Source organism: Garra rufa, chromosome 8 (genome assembly GCF_049309525.1).
Source record: "Garra rufa chromosome 8, GarRuf1.0, whole genome shotgun sequence".
In the NCBI taxonomy this organism is placed as follows: Eukaryota; Metazoa; Chordata; class Actinopteri; order Cypriniformes; family Cyprinidae; genus Garra; species Garra rufa.
The window spans coordinates 49,888,050-49,911,312 of NC_133368.1; the positions used below are offsets into that span (position 1 = coordinate 49,888,050).

A 23,263-nucleotide genomic window follows, 5' to 3' on the forward strand; every position below is an offset into this window, starting at 1 on the left:
TAATAATATAAAACAAATGTGCATATATATATATACATATAAGTCTCAAATATAATAAATGTTCGCAGTATTAGATATATTAAATATAAATATTTGTATGTTAAATATATTATGTATTAAATTTATGTCAGATATAAGTTTTTAGAATATATTATATATTAAATACATGTTTAATATATTATATCTCTGGTATATAGTTTGTTAAACTGTTAAATATGTAATATAAATATGTCTGATATATTATATATTTATTATATGTCAAATATCTAATACATAGCTGTCAGAAATGTTATATATTACGATATAATCAGACTGTGTGTGTGTGTGTGTGTCAGGTTTTCCTTGTGTTTTCCCCCCTTATTGGACTATATGTTTTGGTTTCTCCCCTTGGCTCCCCCCATTGTACCAGTTCTATTGGTTTCTCCTTTGCCCATATTTGGTGTTTCCTGGTCATTAGCGTTATTCGCCCCACCTGTGGTTGTCAGTTACTCCCCTTTTTAAGTTGGTAGTTTTCCCCTATTCCTTTGTCCGTCAATATTGTTACCATTGGTTTCATACGTTTACGTTTCATCCCACGTTTCCTCCTGACTCGTCGTCTGCTGTTTTTACCCAGTCAAAAGATTCATTAAAGACTTTCGCTTTTACTCCTTTGTTGTTTTGCCCATTCCTGCACGCACCGTGACAGTGTGAAGGTTTAATGACTGGTTTATTGTCTTATTTCAGGCCAGGAGCTCAGTGGATCTGGAAGGTCTTCAAGCCAACAGCAGCTACACAGTGGAGGTCCAGGCTGTCTCTTACTGGGGTCAGATACGACTCAAGAGCAACAAAGCCTCAATCCAGCTCAACACGCAACTCACCAACCAGACGAGTACGAACAGAACACACTCACCTACAGCGATTTTCTATTTGTCAAAGAAACCTGAATAAAATTCTACTTAGCTGTTTTGAACATAATAATAATAATAATATCTAGATAAAAAGTTTGTCAAGAGAGAAAGAGATAAAACTGGACCAGAAAGTTTGAAAAAGTTTTAAACGTTTTAAAATGTTTGAACAGTTTAAAAAAGTTCAAGAAGATTTCCAGGTCAGTCAATACTGTGAAGTTAAAAATAGTTTTAAAAGCTTAATGTTTGATAGATAGCTAGATATAGATAGATATCATGTTTCTAGCACGTCTAGCATGTTGTTAACATGTTTCTAGTATGATTATCATGTTACTAGCATATTGTTAACATGATTATCAAGTTGCTAGCATGTATCTAACATGTTTTTAGCATGATTAGCAAGTTGATAGCATGTTTCTAACATGATTAGCAAGTTGCTAGCATGTTTCTAACATGTTTTTATCATGGTTAGCAAGTTGCTAGCATGTTTCTAACATGTTTTACCATTATTAGCAAATTGTTATCATGTTTTTAGCATGATTACCAAGTTGCTATCATGTTTCTAGTATGATAAGTACGTTGTCAGCATGTTTCTAGCATGATTACCAAGTTGCTAGCATGTTTCTAACATGTTTTAGCATGATTAGCAAGTTGTTAGCATGTTTCTATCATGAGTACCAAATTGTTAGCATGTTTCTAACATGTTTTACCATTATTAGCAAATTGTTATAATGTTTTTAGCATGATTACCAAGTTGCTATCATGTTTCTAGTATGATTAGTACGTTGTCAGCATGTTTCTAGCATGATTAGCAAGTTGTTAGCATGTTTCTATCATGATTACCAAATTGTTAGCATGTTTCTAACATGTTTTACCATTATTAGCAAATTGTTATAATGTTTTTAGCATGATTACCAAGTTGCTATCGTGTTTCTAGAATGATTAGTACGTTGTCAGCATGTTTCTAGCATGATTACCAAGTTGCTAGCATGTTTCTAACATGTTTTTATCATGATTAGCAAGTTGTTAGTATGTTTCTAGCATTATTACCAAGTTGTTAGCATGTTCCTAACATGTTTTCATCATGATTACCAAGTTGCTAGCATGTTTCTAGTATCATTAGTAAGTTCTTAGCATGTTTCTAGCATGATTACCAAGTTGTTAGCATGTTTCTAACATGTTTCAGCATGATTAGCAAGTTGCTATCATGTTTCTAGTATGATTAGTAAGTTCTTAGCATGTTTCTAGCATGATTACCAAGTTGATAGCATGTTCCTAACATGTTTCTAACATGATTACCAAGTTGATAGCATGTTCCTAACATGTTTCTAGCATGATTACCAAGTTGCTAGCATGTTTCTAACATGTTTTAGCATTATTAGCAAATTGCTATCATGTTTCTAGTATGATTGGTAAGTTGCTAGCATGACTAGCAAGTTGCTAGCATGTTTCTGACGTGTTTTAGCATGATTAGCAAGTTGTTAGCATGTTTCTAGCATGACTAGCCAGTTCCTAGCATGTTCCTAGCATGTTTTTAGCATGATTAGCAAGTTGTTATAATGTTTCTAGTATGATTAGCATGTTACTAGCATGTTTTTAGCATTATTATCAAGTTAGTTTGAATGAGTTTAAATGTTTCTTGAGCAGCAAATCAGTATATTAGAATGATTTCTGAAGGATCATGTGACTAAAGTAAGGATGCTGAAAATTCAGCTTGGCATAACATAAACAAATTACATTTGAATGTAGATTCACATGGAAAAGAGTTGTTTTAATTAATAAAAATATTTCTGAATTTTACAGTATTTATAATCAAATAAATCTAGCTTTGGTCAGCAGAAATAACATCTTTGAGAAAAGTGTTTAGTTTGCAAATAAACACTGTAAGTGAAAATCAGCTTTGTTTTGTTGAGTATATAATGTAATGTATGGGTGTGTTTTGTTGGTTTAGAGGCCGTATCTAAGCTGAGGAGACCAGAGGTTCCTGATCTGGGTTTGGTGTCGATGAAACGAGCCGCTGGCGCTCTGGAGGTCGGCACACCGTATTACCAGGACTCACAACTACAGCTCCGCATCTACTGGAAGAAGAGAGGAGGTACAACACACAACATCACACCTGATAACACTGTACATCTGTGTCTAACATATCTATCTATCTATCATCTATCTAATAGCATGCTAATCATGCTAGAAACCTAATGCTAACATGCTAATCATGCTTGCAACATGCTAGTAACATTTTTATAATGCTAGCAACATGCTAGTAACATGCTAATCATGCTAGCAACATGCTAGTAACATGCTGATCATGCTAGAATCATGCTAACATGATAGTAACATGCTAATCATGTTAGCAACATGTTAGTAACATGCTAATAATGCTAAAAACATCCTAGTAACATGTTAATCATGCTAGCACAATGCTAGTAAATTGCTAATCATGCTAGAATCATGCTAACATGATAGTAACATGCTAATAATGCTAACAACATCCTAGTAACATGTTAATCATGCTAGCACAATGCTAGTAAATTGCTAATCATGCTAGAATCATTTTAACATGATAGTAACATGCTAAAAATGCTAGCAACATGTTAGTAACATGCTAATAATGCTAACAACATCCTAGTAACATGCTAATCATGCTAGCAAAATGCTAGTAACATGTTAATCATGCTAGAAACATGTTAGCAAAAAAACGCTAGTTTCTTGCTAATCATGTTTACATGATGGTATGTTCATCATGATAGGATCATGCTAGTAGCATGCTAGGAACATGCTAGTAACATGCTAATTATGCTAACAACATGCTAGCACAAGGCTAGTAAATTGCTAATCATGTTAGAATCATGTTAATAACATGATAATCATACTAGCAACATGCTAGTAACATGGCAATCATGCAAGAACATGTTAGTAACATGTAAATAATGCTTACAACATGTTAATCATGTTAGAAACATGCTATTAAAAAGCAAGTAAATTGCTAATCATCCTAGAATCATGTTAGTATCTTGCTAATCATGTTAACAAGCTAGTAATAGCTAATCATGTTATAAATATGTTACTAACATGTTAAGCTAGCAACAAGCTAGTAGCATGTTAATCATGTTAGAAACATGCTAGCAAATGTTAGTAAATGGTAATCATGCTAGTAACTTGTTAATCTTATTAACAACAAGCTAGTAATAGCTAATCATGTTAGCAACATGCTAGTAACATGTTAATCATGTAGGAATCATATTAATAACTTGTTGATCATTATAACAACTTGCTAGTAACTTGTTAATCATGTTTAAATATGTTAACAAAATGTTAATAACATGCTAATTATACTAGCAACATGCTAGTAACATGGTAATCATGCTAACAACATGTTAGTAACTTGGTAATCATATTAGAAATATGTTAGAAAAATGCTACTACCATGCTAATCCTGCTAGCTACATGCTTATAACATGCTAATCATACTACCAACATGTTGGTAAATTGCTAATCATGCTAGAATCATGCTAGTATCTTGCTAATCATGCTAGCAACATGTTAGTAACATGCTAATCATAATGCTAACAACGTGTTGGTAATTGCTAATCATGCTAGAATCATGCTAGTATCTTGTTAATCATGCTACCAACATGTTAGTAACATGCAAATAATGTTTACAACATCCTAGTAACATGTTAATCATAATAGGAACATGCTAATCATGCTAGCAACAACTTACTAACAAGACAGTCATGTTAGAAATATGTTAGCAAAATGTTAGTAACATACTAGATAATGCTAACAACATGCTAGTAACTTGTTAATCATGCTAGCCAAATGCTAGTAAATTGCTAATCGTGCTAAAATCATGCTAGTATCTTGCTTATCATACTAACAACATGCTGATCATGCTAACATGTTGGTAATTGCTAATCATGTTAGTATCTTGCTAATCATACAACATGCTAGTAACGTGCTAATCATGCTAGAATCATGCTAGTAATGTGCTAATCATGCTAGTATCTTGCTAATCATACAACATGCTAGTAACGTGCTAATCATGCTAGAATCATGCTAGTAATGTGCTAATCATGCTAGTATCTTGCTAATCATACAACATGCTATTAACATGCTAATCATGCTAGAATCATGCTAGTAATGTGCTAATCATGCTAGTATCTTGCTAATCATACAACATGCTAGTAACGTGCTAATCATGCTAGAATTATGCTAGTAATGTGCTAATCATGCTAGTGTCTTGCTAATCATACAACATGCTAGTAACGTGCTAATCATGCTGGTAATGTGCCAATCATGCTAGTATCTTGCTAATCATACTAAATGCTAGTAACGTGCTAGTCATGCTAGAATCAGGCTAGTAATGTGCTAATCATGCTAGTATCTTGCTAATCATACTACATGCTAGTAACATGCTAGTCATGCTAGAATCAGGCTAGTAGCGTAACTTTTTCAATATATTTTCAAAGGTATTTCAAACTTTCTCAAGCCAACTTTAAAGTGTGTCTGCACGCTAACTCAATGAAACACACAAACTAGAGGACTTTTAACTAGATGAGGACAACTAGTTAAAAGTCCTCTAGTTTGTGTGTTTCATTGAGTTTTATGATTGGAATCTCATCAGCACTCGATCTGGAGTAGAATATTGAAAGCTTGTTCTCCTTTGGTGTCATATTCGCTGTCCTCTGCTCTGAAGCGCATCAATGAATGAGGCCTGATGATGCTGTGGTCCAGAGCTGTTGACTGTGATTCACTTTCCTGCTCTCAGTCTGTGAGCTATTACAATGATTGGTGGTTCGGAGGTGTTTCTGCTGACTCAAATCCTGCTCAGCGCTTTCATTCTTCCCGACTCAAAGCATCAGCTCAAGCTGAACTAATCGAACCTCTGCTTCAGCCAGAAATCACAAACTCACACTCAAGATATTACAGCCAGGGATGTGCAAAGCAACGTATTTCTGTCATTGGCTGGTCTTTCTAAATGACTAGTCGATTAAACAGATGCAGGATGACAAAATAACTTTTTTCCAGCACAAACTAAAACATTTAGACTCATTTAATTAAATATTTAAGTATAATTTAATTTAGTTTTAAATGTTTAATTGAATTAAAAAATATGATGATAAATCAGCAAGATGCAGGATGACACTTTTAATATATCTTTTGTTTATATCTAACTTTTTATTGAGCAAACTAAAAAAGAAAGAATTTAATTGCTTTATTAAATTTATTTTCTAAATTTATTTTTGGCTAATTTAGAGATGCTGGATAAAATATTGTTTACTTTTTATTGCACTAACTAGAACATTTAATTTAATTTATTATTTATGTTATTTAATTTAGTTGAATTTAATTAAAACCTAGATGATACTTTAGCAAGATGCAGGATGATGAATATATCTTTCTTTATTATATATTTATATCTTTTTATTAATTTTATTTTAATTGAATAATTTAATTGCTTTATTACATTTATTTTTTACAATTTTAATTTATTCTAATTTGGAAAAAAAGGACTAGATCATAAAGCAGCAAGATGCTTGAAAAAATGTTACATTTTTTTGCACCAACTAAACAATTTAGACTAATTAAATTTATTATTTATGTATTATTTAATTTAGTTTTACATTTAGAATTGCATTTAAAAAAGACTAGATGATAAATCAGCAAGATGCAAGATGACAAATATATCTTTTTAAAATATATTTTTTTATTTTATTTTGTAAGTAATTATTTATTCAATTAATTTTCTTATTTTTAATTTAATTTAATTTAGAAAAAATGACTAGTTGATAAAACAGCTAGATGCAGGGAGACAGAATATCTTGAAAAGTTTAAAATAATTTTATTTAATTATTATTAATCTATTATTTAATTTAGTTTTTCATTTTTAATTGAGTCTAATTCAGTTAAACAAAATACTGTAGCACAAATTATTAAAATTAGAATAATTTAATGTGTTTTTATTTATTATTTTGTTTAATTTCTGGTTTTATTAATTTAGTTACATTTAGAAATATTTATATAGACATTTTGGAATAGTTTATTATTTATTTATTCTTGCATTTATTTTCTCATGATTAATGCAGTCTAAATTACAAAAATTAATAAAAATTGATTTTGATTGATAAAAATGTAGGATGACAGAATATCTTACATTTTTAGCAAGAAAATGTGGATTTGTGTGGATTTTTAATTTTAAATTTAGTCCACTTTCTAAATGACTGTTTAATAAAACAACAAACTAGGAAATTTAGAATAATTTAATGTATTTTATTTAATTTATCTTGAACTTTTTAAAGTATAAACTACAAATGTAGAATTATTTAATATATTTATCTTCTCATTTTTTATTTAGTCTAAAAAATGACTAAATAGCAAAAATATCTTCAACTTTATGGTGTATTTATTTATTTAGTCTAATTTTAGACAAATAGTTAATAGTTAATTTATAAATAACAGTAAAATGCAGAATGAAAAAATATATTGAATTTATTTATTTATTGATACGGAATTATTTTTTATAGCATATTAAGTAAAACAAACTAGGGAATTTAGAATAATTTAATGTATTTTATTTAATTTATATTGAATTTTAAAAGTACAACTTATAACATTCATAATAATTTAATTCATATATTTTTTATTTTTTTTATTTAAAATGCCTAGATAAAATATCTTCAACTTTATGGTGTATTTATTTATTTAGTCTAATTTTGGACAAATAATTAGTTTATTTATAAATAACAGTGAAATACAGAATAAAAAAATATTGAATTTTTAGTTATTTATTTATACAGAATGATTTCTTTTTTATAGCATATTAAGTAAAACAAACTAGGAAATTTAGAATAATTAAATGTATTTTATTTAATTTATCTTTAGCTTTTTAAAGTACAAACTACAAAATGTAGAATTATTTAATACATTTATTTTCTAATTTTTAATTTAGTCTAGAAAAACGTCTAGATGACAAAAATATCTTCAACTTTATGGTGTATTTATTTAATTTGTCTAATTTTGGACAAATAACTAGTTAATTTATAAATAACAGTAAAATACAGAATAAAAAAATATATTGAATCTATATTCATTTATTTATTTATTGATGCAGAATTATTTTTTATAGCATATTAAGTAAAACAAACTAGGAAATTTTGAATAATTGAATGCAATTTATTTAATTTATCTTGATTTTTTTTAAGTACAAACTACAAAATTCAGAATAATTTAATTTGTTTATTTTCTATTTTTTAAGGAAAATGTCTAGATAAAATATCTTCATCTTTATGATTTATTTATTTATTTTGTCTAATTTTGGACAAAACTAGACTAAAAAATATATTGAATTTTTATTTATTTATAAATTTATTTATACATTTATTTAAATATTTTTTAAATGTCTAGATAAAATATCTTCATATTTATGGTGTATTTATTTACTCTAATTTTTATTTATTTATTTATTGAGGCAGAACGTTTTTTATAGCATATTAAGTAAAACAAACTAGGAAATTTAGAAAAAAAATAATGCAATTTATTTAATTCATCTTCAATTTTAAAAGTACAACTTATAACATTCAGAATAATTTAATTCATTCATTTTTCATTTAATACATTTATTTTCTCATTTTTAATTTAGATTTTTAATTTAATTTTAACTTTATATTGCACAAACTAGAACTTTTTTATTTTTTAATTTAAAATGTCTAGATAAAATATCTTTAACTTTATGGTGTATTTATTTATTTATTTAGTCTAATTTTTATTTATTTATTTATTGATGCAGAATGTTTTTTATAGCATAAATAAAATAACAAACTGGGAATGTAGAATAATTTATATATTTATATTTTATTAATAATTTGTATTTTATTTAATTTATCTTGAACTTTTTAAAGTACAAACTACAAAATGTAGAATTATTTAATAAATGTATTTTCTAAATTTAGATAATTTAGACTTTTTATTTAATTTTAACTTTATATTGCACAAACTAGAACTTTTTTATTTTTTAATTTAAAATGTCTAGATAAAATATCTTCAACTTTTTAAAGTACAAACTACAAAATGTAGAATTATTTAATTTATTTTCTCATTTTTAAGGAGATTTTTTATTTAATTTTGACTTTATATTGCACAAACTATAACATGTAGACTAGTTTCTCTGAATCTGGCGTGCGACGGAGTGTTTTCTAGCTTTATTTATTTTACTCAGTATTTTTTCTTCTTCTCCAGCTGTGATTCCTTTTTTCTGCGTCCAGAAATGTTGGGCTCCTTCAAAGGCTCTTTAATCTGGCCGACCGCAGTCGAGTCCCTCTGAAGGGCCGGAGCCCGTCGAACTCCATTATTAATCTGAAACATATCACTTGACGTCCAAACGCTTGATGAATAATAAACGTGAGGCGTTGCATAAACACTGCTGATTAGACTCTACTGTTCTGTAATCGCCGCCGCCGCACCAAATCAATCCCTCATTCAAACAAACCTGCTCAGGTACTTCAGGATAATAAACACGAGATAGAAACGCCTGCTGACTACTGGCTCTATCTTTTCAGACTGATCCCATTTATAGTTTTCATCAAATTAAAGATTAAAAATCATCAAAATCCCATAGACTTACATTGACGGAATGTCAAAATTCAAATTTAAACTTAATTTTGAATTATTACATTTATTTATTTATTTGTTCAAAATAAAAAATAACATTTAATTTTTTATAGCAAAAAAAAACAAACAAACAGAAGATTTAAAATTATTACATTGATTGATTTATTTATTCAGAATTAAAAAATATTGTTTTTTTAGCACAAACCTGAAATTTTCAAATGATTACTTAATGAATTTAGTAATAAAATTATTTATGTAAAATGAAAAAAAAATATTGTTTCATACCAAAAAACTGAAAATTTAAGAATGATTACATTTATTTATTTATTTTTATAGCAAAAAAACAAGATTTTTTTTATTTATTTATTCAGAATGAAAAATATAGATTTTTTAGAACAAACCTGAAAATTTCGAATAATTACTTAATTACTTACTTAATTAAATTATTAGTTAATTTATTTATTCAAAAGGAAAAAAATATAAATTTTTCATAGCAAAAAAACAAAACAAAACAGAAAATGTTTAATTATTACATTTATTTATTTATTTTTATAGCAAAAAAACTGAAGATTTAGAATTATTACATAGATTTATTTATTTAGATTGAAAAAATATATAGATTATTTAGAACAAACCTGAAAATTTCGAATTATTACTTAATTACTAAATTAAATTATTACTTAATTTATTTATTCAAAAGGAAAAAATATATTTTTTTTCATAGCAAAAAAACCCTGAAAATTTAGAATTATTAATTTTATTTATTTATCTATTAATTCAGAAAAATTCAAAACACAAACCAGAAAATTTTGAATTATTACATTTATATATTTTTATAGAAAAAAACTGAAGATTTAGAATTATTTAGCATAGATTGATTTATTCAGAATGAAAAAAAATATAGATTTTTTAGAACAAACCTGAAAACTTCGAATTATTCCTTAATTAATTAAATTTTTTATTAATTTATTAATTCAGAATGAAAAAAATATATAATTTTTTCATAGCAAAAAAAACAGAAAATGTAGAATTATTACATTTTATTTATTTATTAATTCAGAATGAAAAAAATAAATAATTGTTTCATAGCAAAAAACAGAAAATGTTTAATTATTAAATTTATTTATTTATTGATGCATAATTAAAAAATATATTGACTTAAAAAAAACAGAAAATTTAGAATTATTAATTAATTAATTTATTTATTAATTTATTTATTCATTCAGAATGACAAAAATATTTTTTTATAGCACAAACAAGAAAATGTAGAATTATTACATGTATTTATTAATTTATTTATTGATGCAGAATAAAAAAAAATATGTATATTGAATTTGTTTAATAGCACAAACCAGAATTTATTTATTTATTTAATTGATTTAAATTTATTTTAAAATTTCTAAATGAATCTTCGAAAAATTATTAGTTGATAAAACAGTGAGATGAAGGAAGTAATTTTTATTTTTAACTTTTTATAGCCAAACTAGAAAATTTAGAACAAGTCAATTATTATTATTTACATATTATTTGATATATTTTCTAATTTTTAATTTAGTCTAATTTAAGCAACAAGATGCAGGATAAAAAAGCTAGAAAATTAGAATTTAGTTTATAGATTTAATATTATTATTAATATGTTCTTCTATTTTTATTTTATTTCTTTATTTTATTTTATACTTTATTTTATTTAATATTTAACTTCTAGTCCAATTAAAAAAAATAAAAATGAATTTAATTCAACTTTTTGGCCACTATGTGTTGTTTGAATATATATTCTCTTTTTATTTTAATAACAAACTGGTACAAAGTTACTATTTATATCAATGTGACAAACGAGTTGGATGTAATGTAAAGGATAACAATACTAACTACTATTTGTGTCATGTAATTTAGGATTATTAATGCATTACAATTCATAAGTAATCTACTGTAAAAACCAGACAGTAGATTTTTTTCACAAAACATATGCCGATATTTGTTTAATTTGTGTTGGCGTTTGATTTACAGATGCTGTCGCGAACCGTTATCACGTTCAATGGATGCCTGAATACTGCAGCCACAACCAAAGCGGAGCGCCGCAGAAATCAGTGACTCAGGTTAGTGTGTTCATGTTCGTGAGTATTTATGATCCAGGAGTTTTCTCAACAAGCCTCCTGCTCTCCATAAACGCAGCCTCTTACGGGACCAGAGCCTCATTTCTCTTCATTACTGAGGCTGATTAGCGCGTGTTGTTTCAGATGATGTGCTCACAATGTGCTCCAGTGCCTAAGAAAACACAAGCATTAAAATCACATTTCCAGGAAGCGGGAATGAATTTATCAAACCCCCAGAACGGCCCCACCGGAGTCTTAACCTGCGGGCCCGAGCCACGTTCTTCACTCCACCTCGCGCTAGCTGCTGGAGAAAGCGCACTTACGTGTTGTATTAGTATATACCAGTTTAACATTATGTCACATATGCAAATATTGACGGTCAAATTTGAAGACTTTTGGCCCCGTCTGCCTTTCATGTTTTAGGCGTCGCTTGGGTCTGTGTTTTCACTTTTTAAAATTTGTATTAGTTTTATTTTCCATTTTATTTTAGTTAAAGTTTTTTTTACATTTTTTTTAAGGGAGATTGCAACTTGTTAGTATCATACCTGAGACATTTGAATAAACAAACACCACTGTTTTCTTTATAAATTGTACAATTGTAGTTAAACTAGTAATAATAAATAATACTACGAGAATAAAGTCGAAATACTTTGAGTGTAAAGTCAAAATATGAGAATGAAGTCAAAATACTAAGATATTAAAGTCGTAATACTACGAGAATAAAGTCGAAATTTATTTAAATTTTATTCTCGTAGTATTTCGACTTTACTCTCGTAGTATTCCGACTTTACTCTCGTAGTATTATGACTTTATTCTCGTAGTATTCCGACTTTATTCTCGTAGTATTCCGACTTTACTCTCGTAGTATTCCGACTTTACTCTCGTAGTATTATGACTTTATTCTCGTAGTATTCCGACTTTACTCTCGTAGTATTCCGACTTTACTCTCGTAGTATTATGACTTTATTCTCGTAGTATTCCGACTTTATTCTCGTAGTATTCCGACTTTACTCTCGTAGTATTACGACATTATTTTCGTAGTATTCCGACTTTACTCTCATAGTATTACGACATTATTTTCGTAGTATTAAGACATTATTCTCATAGTATTACGACTTTATTCTCGTAGTATTACGACTTTACTCTCGTAGTATCACGAAAATATTTTCGTAGTATTATGACTTTATTCTCGTAATATTCCGACTTTACTCTCGTAGTATTACGACTTTATTCTTGTAGTATTCCGACTTTACTCTCATAGTTTTTTTACTTTATTCTCGTAGTATTCCAACTTTACTCTCGTAGTATTACGACTTTATTCTCGAAGTATTCCGACTTTACTCTCGTAGTATTACGACTTTATTCTCATAGTATTCCGACTTTACTCTCGTATTACGACTTTATTCTCGTAGTATTATGACTTTATTCTCGTAGTATTCCGAATTTATTCTCATAGTATTCCGACTTTACTCTCGTAGTATTACGACTTTACTCTCGTAGTATTATGACTTTATTCTCGTAGTATTCCGACTTTATTCTCGTAGTATTCCGACTTTACTCTCATAGTATTACGACATTATTTTCGTAGTATTCCGACTTTACTCTCGTAGTATTATGACTTTATTGTCGTAGTATTCCGACTTTACTCTCGTAGTATTACGACATTATTTTCGTAGTATTCCGACTTTACTCTCGTAGTATTATGACTTTATTGTCGTAGTATTCCGACTTTACTCTCGTAGTATTAAGACATTATTCTCATAGTATTACGACTTTACTCTCGTAGTATCACGAAAATATTTTCGTAGTATTATGACTTTATTCTCGTAGTATTATGACTTTATTCTCATAATATTCCGACTTTACTCTCATAGTATTACGACTTTATTCTTGTAGTATTCCGACTTTACTCTCGTAGTATTACGACTTTATTCTCGTAGTATTTCGACTTTACTCTCGTAGTATTACGACTTTATTCTTGTAGTATTCCGACTTTACTCTCGTAGTATTACGACTTTATTCTCGTAGTATTTTGACTTTACTCTCATAGTATTACGACTTTATTCTTGTAGTATTCCGACTTTACTCTCGTAGTATTACGACTTTATTCTCGTAGTATTCCGGCTTTACTCTCGTAGTATTACGACTTTATTCTCGTAGTATTCCGACTTTACTCTCGTAGTATTACGACTTTATTCTCGTAGTATTCCGACTTTACTCTCGTAGTATTACGACTTTATTCTCGTAGTATTCCGACTTTACTCTCGTAGTATGACTTTATTCTCGTAGTATTCTGACTTTACTCTCGTAGTATTCCGACTTTATTCTCGTAGTATTCCGACTTTATTCTCGTAGTATTCCGACTTTATTCTCGTAGTATTCCGACTTTATTCTCGTAGTATTATGACTTTACTCTCGTATTACGACTTTATTCTCGTAGTATTCCGACTTTATTCTCGTAGTATTCCGACTTTATTCTCGTAGTATTATGACTTTACTCTCGTATTCCGACTTTATTCTCGTAGTATTACGACTTTACTCTCGTAGTATTCCGACTTTATTCTCGTAGTATTCCGACTTTATTCTCGTAGTATTCCGACTTTACTCTCGTAGTATTACGACTTTACTCTCGTAGTATTACGACTTTACTCTCGTAGTATTACGACTTTATTCTCGTAGTATTCCGACTTTATTCTCGTAGTATTCCGACTTTATTCTCGTAGTATTCCGACTTTACTCTCGTAGTATTCCGACTTTATTCTCGTAGTATTCCGACTTTACTCTCGTAGTATTACGACTTTATTCTCGTAGTATTCCGACTTTACTCTCGTAGTATTACGACTTTATTCTCGTAGTATTCCGACTTTACTCTCGTAGTATTACGACTTTATTCTCGTAGTATTCCGACTTTACTCTCGTAGTATTACGACTTTATTCTCGTAGTATTACGACTTTATTCTCGTAGTATTACGACTTTACTCTCGTAGTATTACGACTTTATTCTCGTAGTATTCCGACTTTACTCTCGTAGTATTACGACTTTACTCTCGTAGTATTACGACTTTATTCTCGTAGTATTACGACTTTACTCTCGTAGTATCACGAAAATATTTTCGTAGTATTATGGTACTTTATTCTCGTAGTATTACGACTTTACTCTCGTAGTATTACGACTTTACTCTCGTAGTATTACGACTTTATTCTCGTAGTATTACGTCTTTACTCTCGTAGTATCACGAAAATATTTTCGTAGTATTATGGTACTTTATTCTCGTAGTATTACGACTTTACTCTCGTAGTATTACGACTTTACTCTCGTAGTATTACGACTTTATTCTCGTAGTATTCCGACTTTACTCTCGTAGTATTACGACTTTATTCTCGTAGTATTCCGACTTTACTCTCGTAGTATTACGACTTTATTCTCGTAGTATTCCGACTTTATTCTCGTAGTATTACGACTTTACTCTCGTAGTATTACGACTTTATTCTCGTAGTATTCCGACTTTACTCTCGTAGTATTACGACTTTACTCTCGTAGTATTACGACTTTATTCTCGTAGTATTACGACTTTACTCTCGTAGTATTACGACTTTACTCTCGTAGTATCACGAAAATATTTTCGTAGTATTATGACTTTATTCTCGTAGTATTACGACTTTACTCTCGTAGTATTACGACTTTACTCTCGTAGTATTACGACTTTATTCTCGTAGTATTACGACTTTACTCTCGTAGTATTACGACTTTACTCTCGTAGTATCACGAAAATATTTTCGTAGTATTATGACTTTATTCTCGTAGTATTACGACTTTACTCTCGTAGTATTACGACTTTACTCTCGTAGTATTACGACTTTATTCTCGTAGTATTCCGACTTTACTCTCGTAGTATTACGTCTTTATTCTCGTAGTATTATGACTTTACTCTCGTAGTATTACGACTTTACTCTTGACTTTACTCATAGTATTATGAAATTATTCTTGTACTATTTCGACTTTAATTAGTTTTATTTTTTAACATGGCACTAAAACGTTGTCATAGTATTCTTCTCATAAATGTGTTTGTCTTTTGCAGGAGAACTTCATCAATCTCCCTGGTCTGCTGTTCTCCTGTAAGTACAGGGTCACAGTTCACATGCTCAACGCCAAACGACGCACCAAAGACGAGAGCATCAGCTTCCTGACACCGTCTTGCGCGACCCTCAGGAGCAAGAGCGTTAAACCCATCGCCTGTCCTGGAGACACCGGTGAGCACGGAAACATTCATCAGTCATTAGGATACGGCGTTATACAGTTCATACATTTAGCTTGAAATATGACATTTGAGGGATGTCATATTAAAATGTAAAAACTAAAACTAACCAAAATTAAAATGGAAAATAAAGCAACTACAATTTTTTAAAGTGAAAAATAAGAAAAAAACTAAAATTAAAATAGAAAGAAAACTAATATTACAATAATAAAAAAAAAATACTAAAACTTGAGCTAAAATTAAAATGGAAAATAAAACGAATAAAATTTGAAAAAAGTGAAAACAAAAAAATTAAAATGAAGAATAAAAACGTAAAAATGTGTTAGTTTACAATAACAACCCTGGTACTTAAAGAGCTTAAAATAAAACCCTTAATAACTTTCATTCAGTGACCAGTTCCCTCATTTTTCATAAAATCAATGTTTTCTCTTTTTTCTTTCTCAATAAAAATTGGTGCAGTCTGATCGAATCCAGAAGTGTTTGCTGAGATTTGTGTGGTCTGAACCTGAACTCTCTGCTGTCCTCCTAACATATCTGATGTTTTTCTCAACCCCTCCAGCGCCGTTGAAGGTCTCAGCTACGCCTGAAAATCTGACAGCGACCTTCAGCTTCCACGACGGCAACGTGACGGCCGCTTTCCTCTGGAGAGTGTCTCGAACACACCAGCAGCAGCCCGTCACGGGTTTCCAGGTCACTTGGGCGGAGGTTTCCAGCGTGAGTCGCCCCAACAGCCTTCCCAACAGCATCATTTCCCAATCGCAGATCCTGCCACCTGTAAGTCGTCTTACACACGCAGACATAAATTATACTTGCATTACGTGTTCTTGGCCCACGCTTTCTCACCCGAGCGCCTCTCGTGGAAAATGGGTTACATATTTAAGGCCAAGAGAGTAAAATATATGATCCACAATCATCTGGTGTGTGTAACGCCAGCGCTGGATCCGGCTGATGGATGAGGCGCTGCATGAGGCTCCGAGGCTGTTCCTTTAGTCACCTTTTACTACGCAGAGTAAAATAATATACAACAAACAAAAATACAAAAAAAATAAATAATAGAAAACGGATGAAAATGTAAAAATAAAAGGTAATTCAAAATAATAAATCCAATAAATGTTAATTTACATAACATTTATATGAAAAAAAAATATTTTAGTTTTTTTTTTATTAGTAGTATTTTTTTAAGTTGTATATTATTTTACATTTTTTTAAATAAAAATATATTATTATTATTATTTTTTTAAATAGCATATTAAAATTATAAATGGAAAATAACTAAAACTGATTACTAAAATAAATGCATACTAATGCATACTGAAAATAACATTTATATAATATATATCTATATATACATTATGTAAATGCATAATAAAATTACTAACTGGGCATAAACAAAATTTTATTTAATTTATCTTTTTCCAAAATAACAATATTACAAAAATAATAATAAAAATGAGAAAAAAACATACAAAATACTAATAAAATAAACACAATTAAATTGAAAACTGAAAATATAAAAATAAAAGCTAATTCAAAATAATAAATTATATAAATGTAATGTATAACTAGGCATAAACTAAATTATATTAAACCTAAATAATAATTATTAAAAAAAAAACAATAAAGAAAGAGAAAAAACACATACAAAATACAAATAAAAAAAATAAGATAAATTGAAAACTGAAAATAAAAGTTAATTCAAAATAATAAATCATATAAATATAATGTAAATCCATACTAAAATTACTAACTGGGCATATATTAAATTAAATTGAACCTAAATAATACTATTTAAAAAATAAAAATGAGAAAAAAACATACAAAATACAAAAAAAAAACTAAAATTAAATTGAGAACTGAAAATATAAAAAGAAAAGCTAATTAATAAATATGATTAATAAATATTACATTAATATAAATGTAATGTAAATGCATGCTAAAATGACTAACTGGAAATAACTAAAACTGAAAATGGAAATGCATACTGAAAGTAACTAAAACTGAATAAATAAATAAATAAATAAATAAATAAAATATTAAGTAAAATTTTGCATAAATATGACTATAAAAATTACATTATATATAAAAAAAAACACAATATTTTATATTATTTAATATATAATTAATATAATTTAATAGCATTTAATATTTAAACTTTAAATATTATCCAATAAATGTAAAGCTGAAAAATACACATTTCAGCTATGTCACCCGTTCCTAATGGGCAGGTTTATCTTGAAGTAAATCATTTATTGGAGTTATTAGTGTTCATATGGTAAGTATTAGTTTTGAGCTCATTGTTCATCTGACATCAGCGCTGTCAAACATTAAAATAGCAGATCTTCTCCATCACTAACACTGGCTGCTTTCCTTCTAGAACAAACAGTTCAGCTTTAATCAACTCCATCAGATTGAAATACATCAAATCCAATTGCTCAGATATTTTCTGATGTCCGGTTCGAGGCACGCCATCATTATCAGACTGGATTCGTGTCTGAATGTGGAATCTGACATGTTTATGGATGATTTCATTCTTTGCAACACAAACTTGAAGGCGCTGGATGATGCTTCATGCCAGAACATAGAGAAACATCTACATGAGCTTCTTTCATAAATATTTTGATTCAAATAATCTAGAAATAACTGAAACGGGAAAAAAAAGTTTTATTAAAAAAAATAATAAAAATGAGAAACATGCATTAAAAGCATCGGCCAAATCTGTAAATGTAATGCAATTCAAAACATAAATATTACCTTTTTTTGTATGGATAATCAAAATAAAATAAAATAAAATAAAAATAATTAACACTAATAAAAATTAATAAAAATTATATAGAAATAATTGACAAAATATAAATATTTAAAAAACTATAAAATATAAAGGATCAATGAAAAAAAATAAGAAATAAAAATGATTTAGAACAATTATATAGAACAAATGTACAAAATATAAATATAAAAAAAAACTATTAAATATAAATGACACAAATGTAAAAAAGACAAAAACAGTTGAACAGACAGAAAACCTTTTTTTTTTGTAAATAAATGCATACTAAAATTACTAACTGGAAATAAGTAATATTAAAAATAAAAATGAGAAACATGCATATTACCTTTTTTTTGTATGGATAATAAAAAAAAAAACAAAAAAAAAAACTTTAAAATATAAAGGATCAATGAAAATTTTAAGAAATAAAAATGATTTAGAACAATTATATAGAACAAATGTACAAAATATAAATATAAAAAAACTATTAAATATAAATGACACAAATGTAAAAAAGACAAAAACAGTTGAACAGACAGAAAACCTTTTTTTTTTATTTTTTTATTTTATTTTTTTTCCAATATTTGGGGGAATAAAATGTATGAAAGCAAGCAAATTATATATGAACAAATCCTAACTAAAACTAAAATTAAATTGAAAACTGAAAATATAAAAAATAAAAGCTAATTCAAAATAATACATTATATAAATGTAATGTAAATAAATGCATACTAAAATTACTAACTGGAAATAAGTAATATTAAAAAAATAATAAAAATGAGAAACATGCATATTACCTTTTTTTTGTATGGATAATCAAAATAAAATAAAAAATAAAAATAATTAACACTAAGAAAAATTACTAAAAATTATATAGAAATAATTGACAAAATATAAATATTAAAAAAACTTTATAAAGGATCAATGAAAAAAAAAGAAATAAAAATGATTTAGAACAATTATATAGAACAAATGTATACAACATATAAATATAAAAAACCTATTAAATATAAATGACACAAATGTAAAAAAGACAACAGTAGAACAGACCGAAAACCTTTTTTTTTTTTTAACAATATTTTGGGGAATAAAATGTATAAAAGCAAGCAAATTATATATGAACAAATCCTAACTAAATCTAAAATTAAATTGAAAACTGAAAATATAAAAAATAAAAGCTAATTCAAAATAATACATTATATAAATGTAATGTAAATAAATGCATACTAAAATTACTAACTGGAAATAAGTAATATTAAAAAAAATAATAAAAATGAGAAACATGCATATTAACTTTTTTTTGTATGGATAATCAAAATAAAATAAAAAATAAAAATAATTAACACTAAGAAAAATTAATAAAAATTATATAGAGATAATTGACAAAATATAAATATTAAAAAAACTTTAAAATATAAAGGATCAATGAAAAATTTAAGAAATAAAAATGATTTATAACAATTATATAGAACAAATGTACAAAATATAAATATAAAAAACTATTAAATATAAATGACACAAATGTAAAAAAGACAACAGTAGAACAGACCGAAAACCTTTTTTTTTTTAACAATATTTGGGGGAATAAAATGTATAAAATCAAGCAAATTATATATGAACAAATCCTAACTAAAACTAAAATTAAATTGAAAACTGAAAATATAAAAAATAAAAGCTAATTCAAAATAATACATTATATAAATGTAATGTAAAAAAATGCATACTAAAATTACTAACTGGAAATAAGTAATATTAAAAAAAATAATAAAAATGAGAAACATGCATATTACCTTTTTTTTGTATGGATATTCAAAATAAAATAAAAAATAAAAATAATTAACACTAAGAAAAAATAATAAAAATTATATAGAAATAATTGACAAAATATAAATATTAAAAAACTTTAAAATATAAAGGATCAATGAAAAAATTAAGAAATAAAAATTATTTAGAACAATTATATAGAACAAATGTACAAAATATAAATATAAAAAAACTATTAAATATAAATGACACAAATGTAAAAAAGACAACAGTAGAACAGACCGAAAACCTTTTTTTTTTTTTTTTTTTTACAATATCTGGGGGAATAAAATGTATAAAAGCAAGCAAATTATATATGAACAAATCCTAACTAAAACTAAAATTAAATTGAAAACTGAAAATATAAAAAATAAAAGCTAATTCAAAATAATACATTATATAAATGTAATGTAAATAAATGCATACTAAAATTACTAACTGGAAATAAGTAATATTAAAAAAAAAAAAAAATGAGAAACATGCATATTACCTTTTTTTGTATGGATAATCAAAATAAAATAAAAAATAAAAATAATTAACACTAAGAAAAAATAATAAAAATTATATAGAAATAATTGACAAAATATAAATATTAAAAAACTTTAAAATATAAAGGATCAATGAAAAAATTAAGAAATAAAAATTATTTAGAACAATTATATAGAACAAATGTACAAAATATAAATATAAAAAAACTATTAAATATAAATGACACAAATGTAAAAAAGACAACAGTAGAACAGACCGAAAACCTTTTTTTTTTTTTTTTTTTTACAATATCTGGGGGAATAAAATGTATAAAAGCAAGCAAATTATATATGAACAAATCCTAACTAAAACTAAAATTAAATTGAAAACTGAAAATATAAAAAATAAAAGCTAATTCAAAATAATACATTATATAAATGTAATGTAAATAAATGCATACTAAAATTACTAACTGGAAATAAGTAATATTAAAAAAAAAAAAAAATGAGAAACATGCATATTACCTTTTTTTGTATGGATAATCAAAATAAAATAAAAAATAAAAATAATTAACACTAAGAAAAATTAATAAAAATTATATAGAAATAATTGACAAAATATAAATATAAAAAAAAAACTATAAAATATAAAGGATCACTGAAAACAATTAAGAAATAAAATGATTTATAACAATTATATAGAACAAATGTACAAAATATAAATATAAAAAAACTATTAAATATAAAGGACACAAATGTAAAAAAGACAACAGTAGAACAGACCGAAAACCTTTTTTTTTTTTTTTTTTTTTTTTTTACAATATTTGGGGGAATAAAATGTATAAAATCAAGCAAATTATATATGAACAAATCCCAACTAAAACTAAAATTAAATTGAAAACTGAAAATATAAAAAATAAAAGCTAATTCAAAATAATACATTATATAAATGTAATGTAAATAAATGCATACTAAAATTACTAACTGGAAATAAGTAATATTAAAAATAAAAAATAAAAATGAGAAACATGCATATTACCTTTTTTTTGTATGGATAATAAAAATAAAATAAAAAATAAAAATAATTAACACTAAGAAAAATTACTAAAAATTATATAGAGATAATTGACAAAATATAAATATTAAAAAAACTTTAAAATATAAAGGATCAATGAAAAATTTAAGAAATAAAAATGATTTAGAACAATTATATAGAACAAATGTACAAAATATAAATATAAAAAACTATTAAATATAAATGACACAAATGTAAAAAAGACAAAAACAGTAGAACAGACCGAAAACTTTTTTTTTTTTTTTTTTTTTTTTACAATATTTGGGGGAATAAAATGTATAAAATCAAGCAAATTATATATGAACAAATCCCAACTAAAACTAAAATTAAATTGAAAACTGAAAATATAAAAAATAAAAGCTAATTCAAAATAATACATTATATAAATGTAATGTAAATAAATGCATACTAAAATTACTAACTGGAAATAAGTAATATTAAAAAAATAAATAAAAATGAGAAACATGCATATTAACTTTTTTTTGTATGGATAATCAAAATAAAATAAAAAATAAAAATAATTAACACTAAGAAAAATTACTAAAAATTATATAGAAATAATTGACAAAATATAAATATTAAAAAAACTTTATAAAGGATCAATGAAAAAAAAAAGAAATAAAAATGATTTAGAACAATTATATAGAACAAATGTATACAACATATAAATATAAAAAAACTATTAAATATAAATGACACAAATGTAAAAAAGACAACAGTAGAACAGACCGAAAACCTTTTTTTTTTTTTTACAATATTTGGGGGAATAAAATGTATAAAAGCAAGCAAATTATATATGAACAAATCCTAACTAAAACTAAAATTAAATTGAAAACTGAAAATATAAAAAATAAAAGCTAATTCAAAATAATACATTATTTTAATGTAATGTAAATAAATGCATACTAAAATTACTAACTGGAAATAAGTAATATAAAAAAAAAAAAAGAGAAACATGCATAAAAGCATCGGCCAAATCTGTTAATGTAATGCAATTCAAAACATAAATATTACCTTTTTTTGCATGGATAATAAAAAAAAAATAAATAAAAAAAAATAAATAAGACTAAGAAAAATTTAAAAAAATTGGAAAATATAAATTTATTTTATTTCCTTTACAAAATATAAATATAAAAAAACTATAAAATATAAATGACAAATGAAAAAACAACAACAAAAGTACTAAAGCTTTAACTAAAATTAAAACATTAATAATAACCTTTTTTACCATTTTTGGGGGGAATAAAACGTTGTATAAAATCAAGCAAATTATATCTGAACAAATTCCTTTGTAAAAACCTTATATAGACA

General features: G+C 26.3%; 1 protein-coding gene across 1 annotated transcript in view; it reads left to right on the forward strand.

Annotated features, from left to right (window-relative positions):
- The window catches only part of LOC141340238 (anosmin-1-like), a 34,133-nt gene that overhangs the window by 5,721 nt on the left and 5,149 nt on the right, over positions 1-23,263 (forward strand). Inside the window, exons 2-6 of the mRNA XM_073845162.1 lie at positions 724-868; positions 2,836-2,979; positions 11,502-11,590; positions 15,667-15,838; positions 16,403-16,617. Coding sequence (XP_073701263.1) covers positions 724-868; positions 2,836-2,979; positions 11,502-11,590; positions 15,667-15,838; positions 16,403-16,617 — 765 coding nt within the window. The remainder of the gene's footprint in view (positions 1-723; positions 869-2,835; positions 2,980-11,501; positions 11,591-15,666; positions 15,839-16,402; positions 16,618-23,263) is intronic.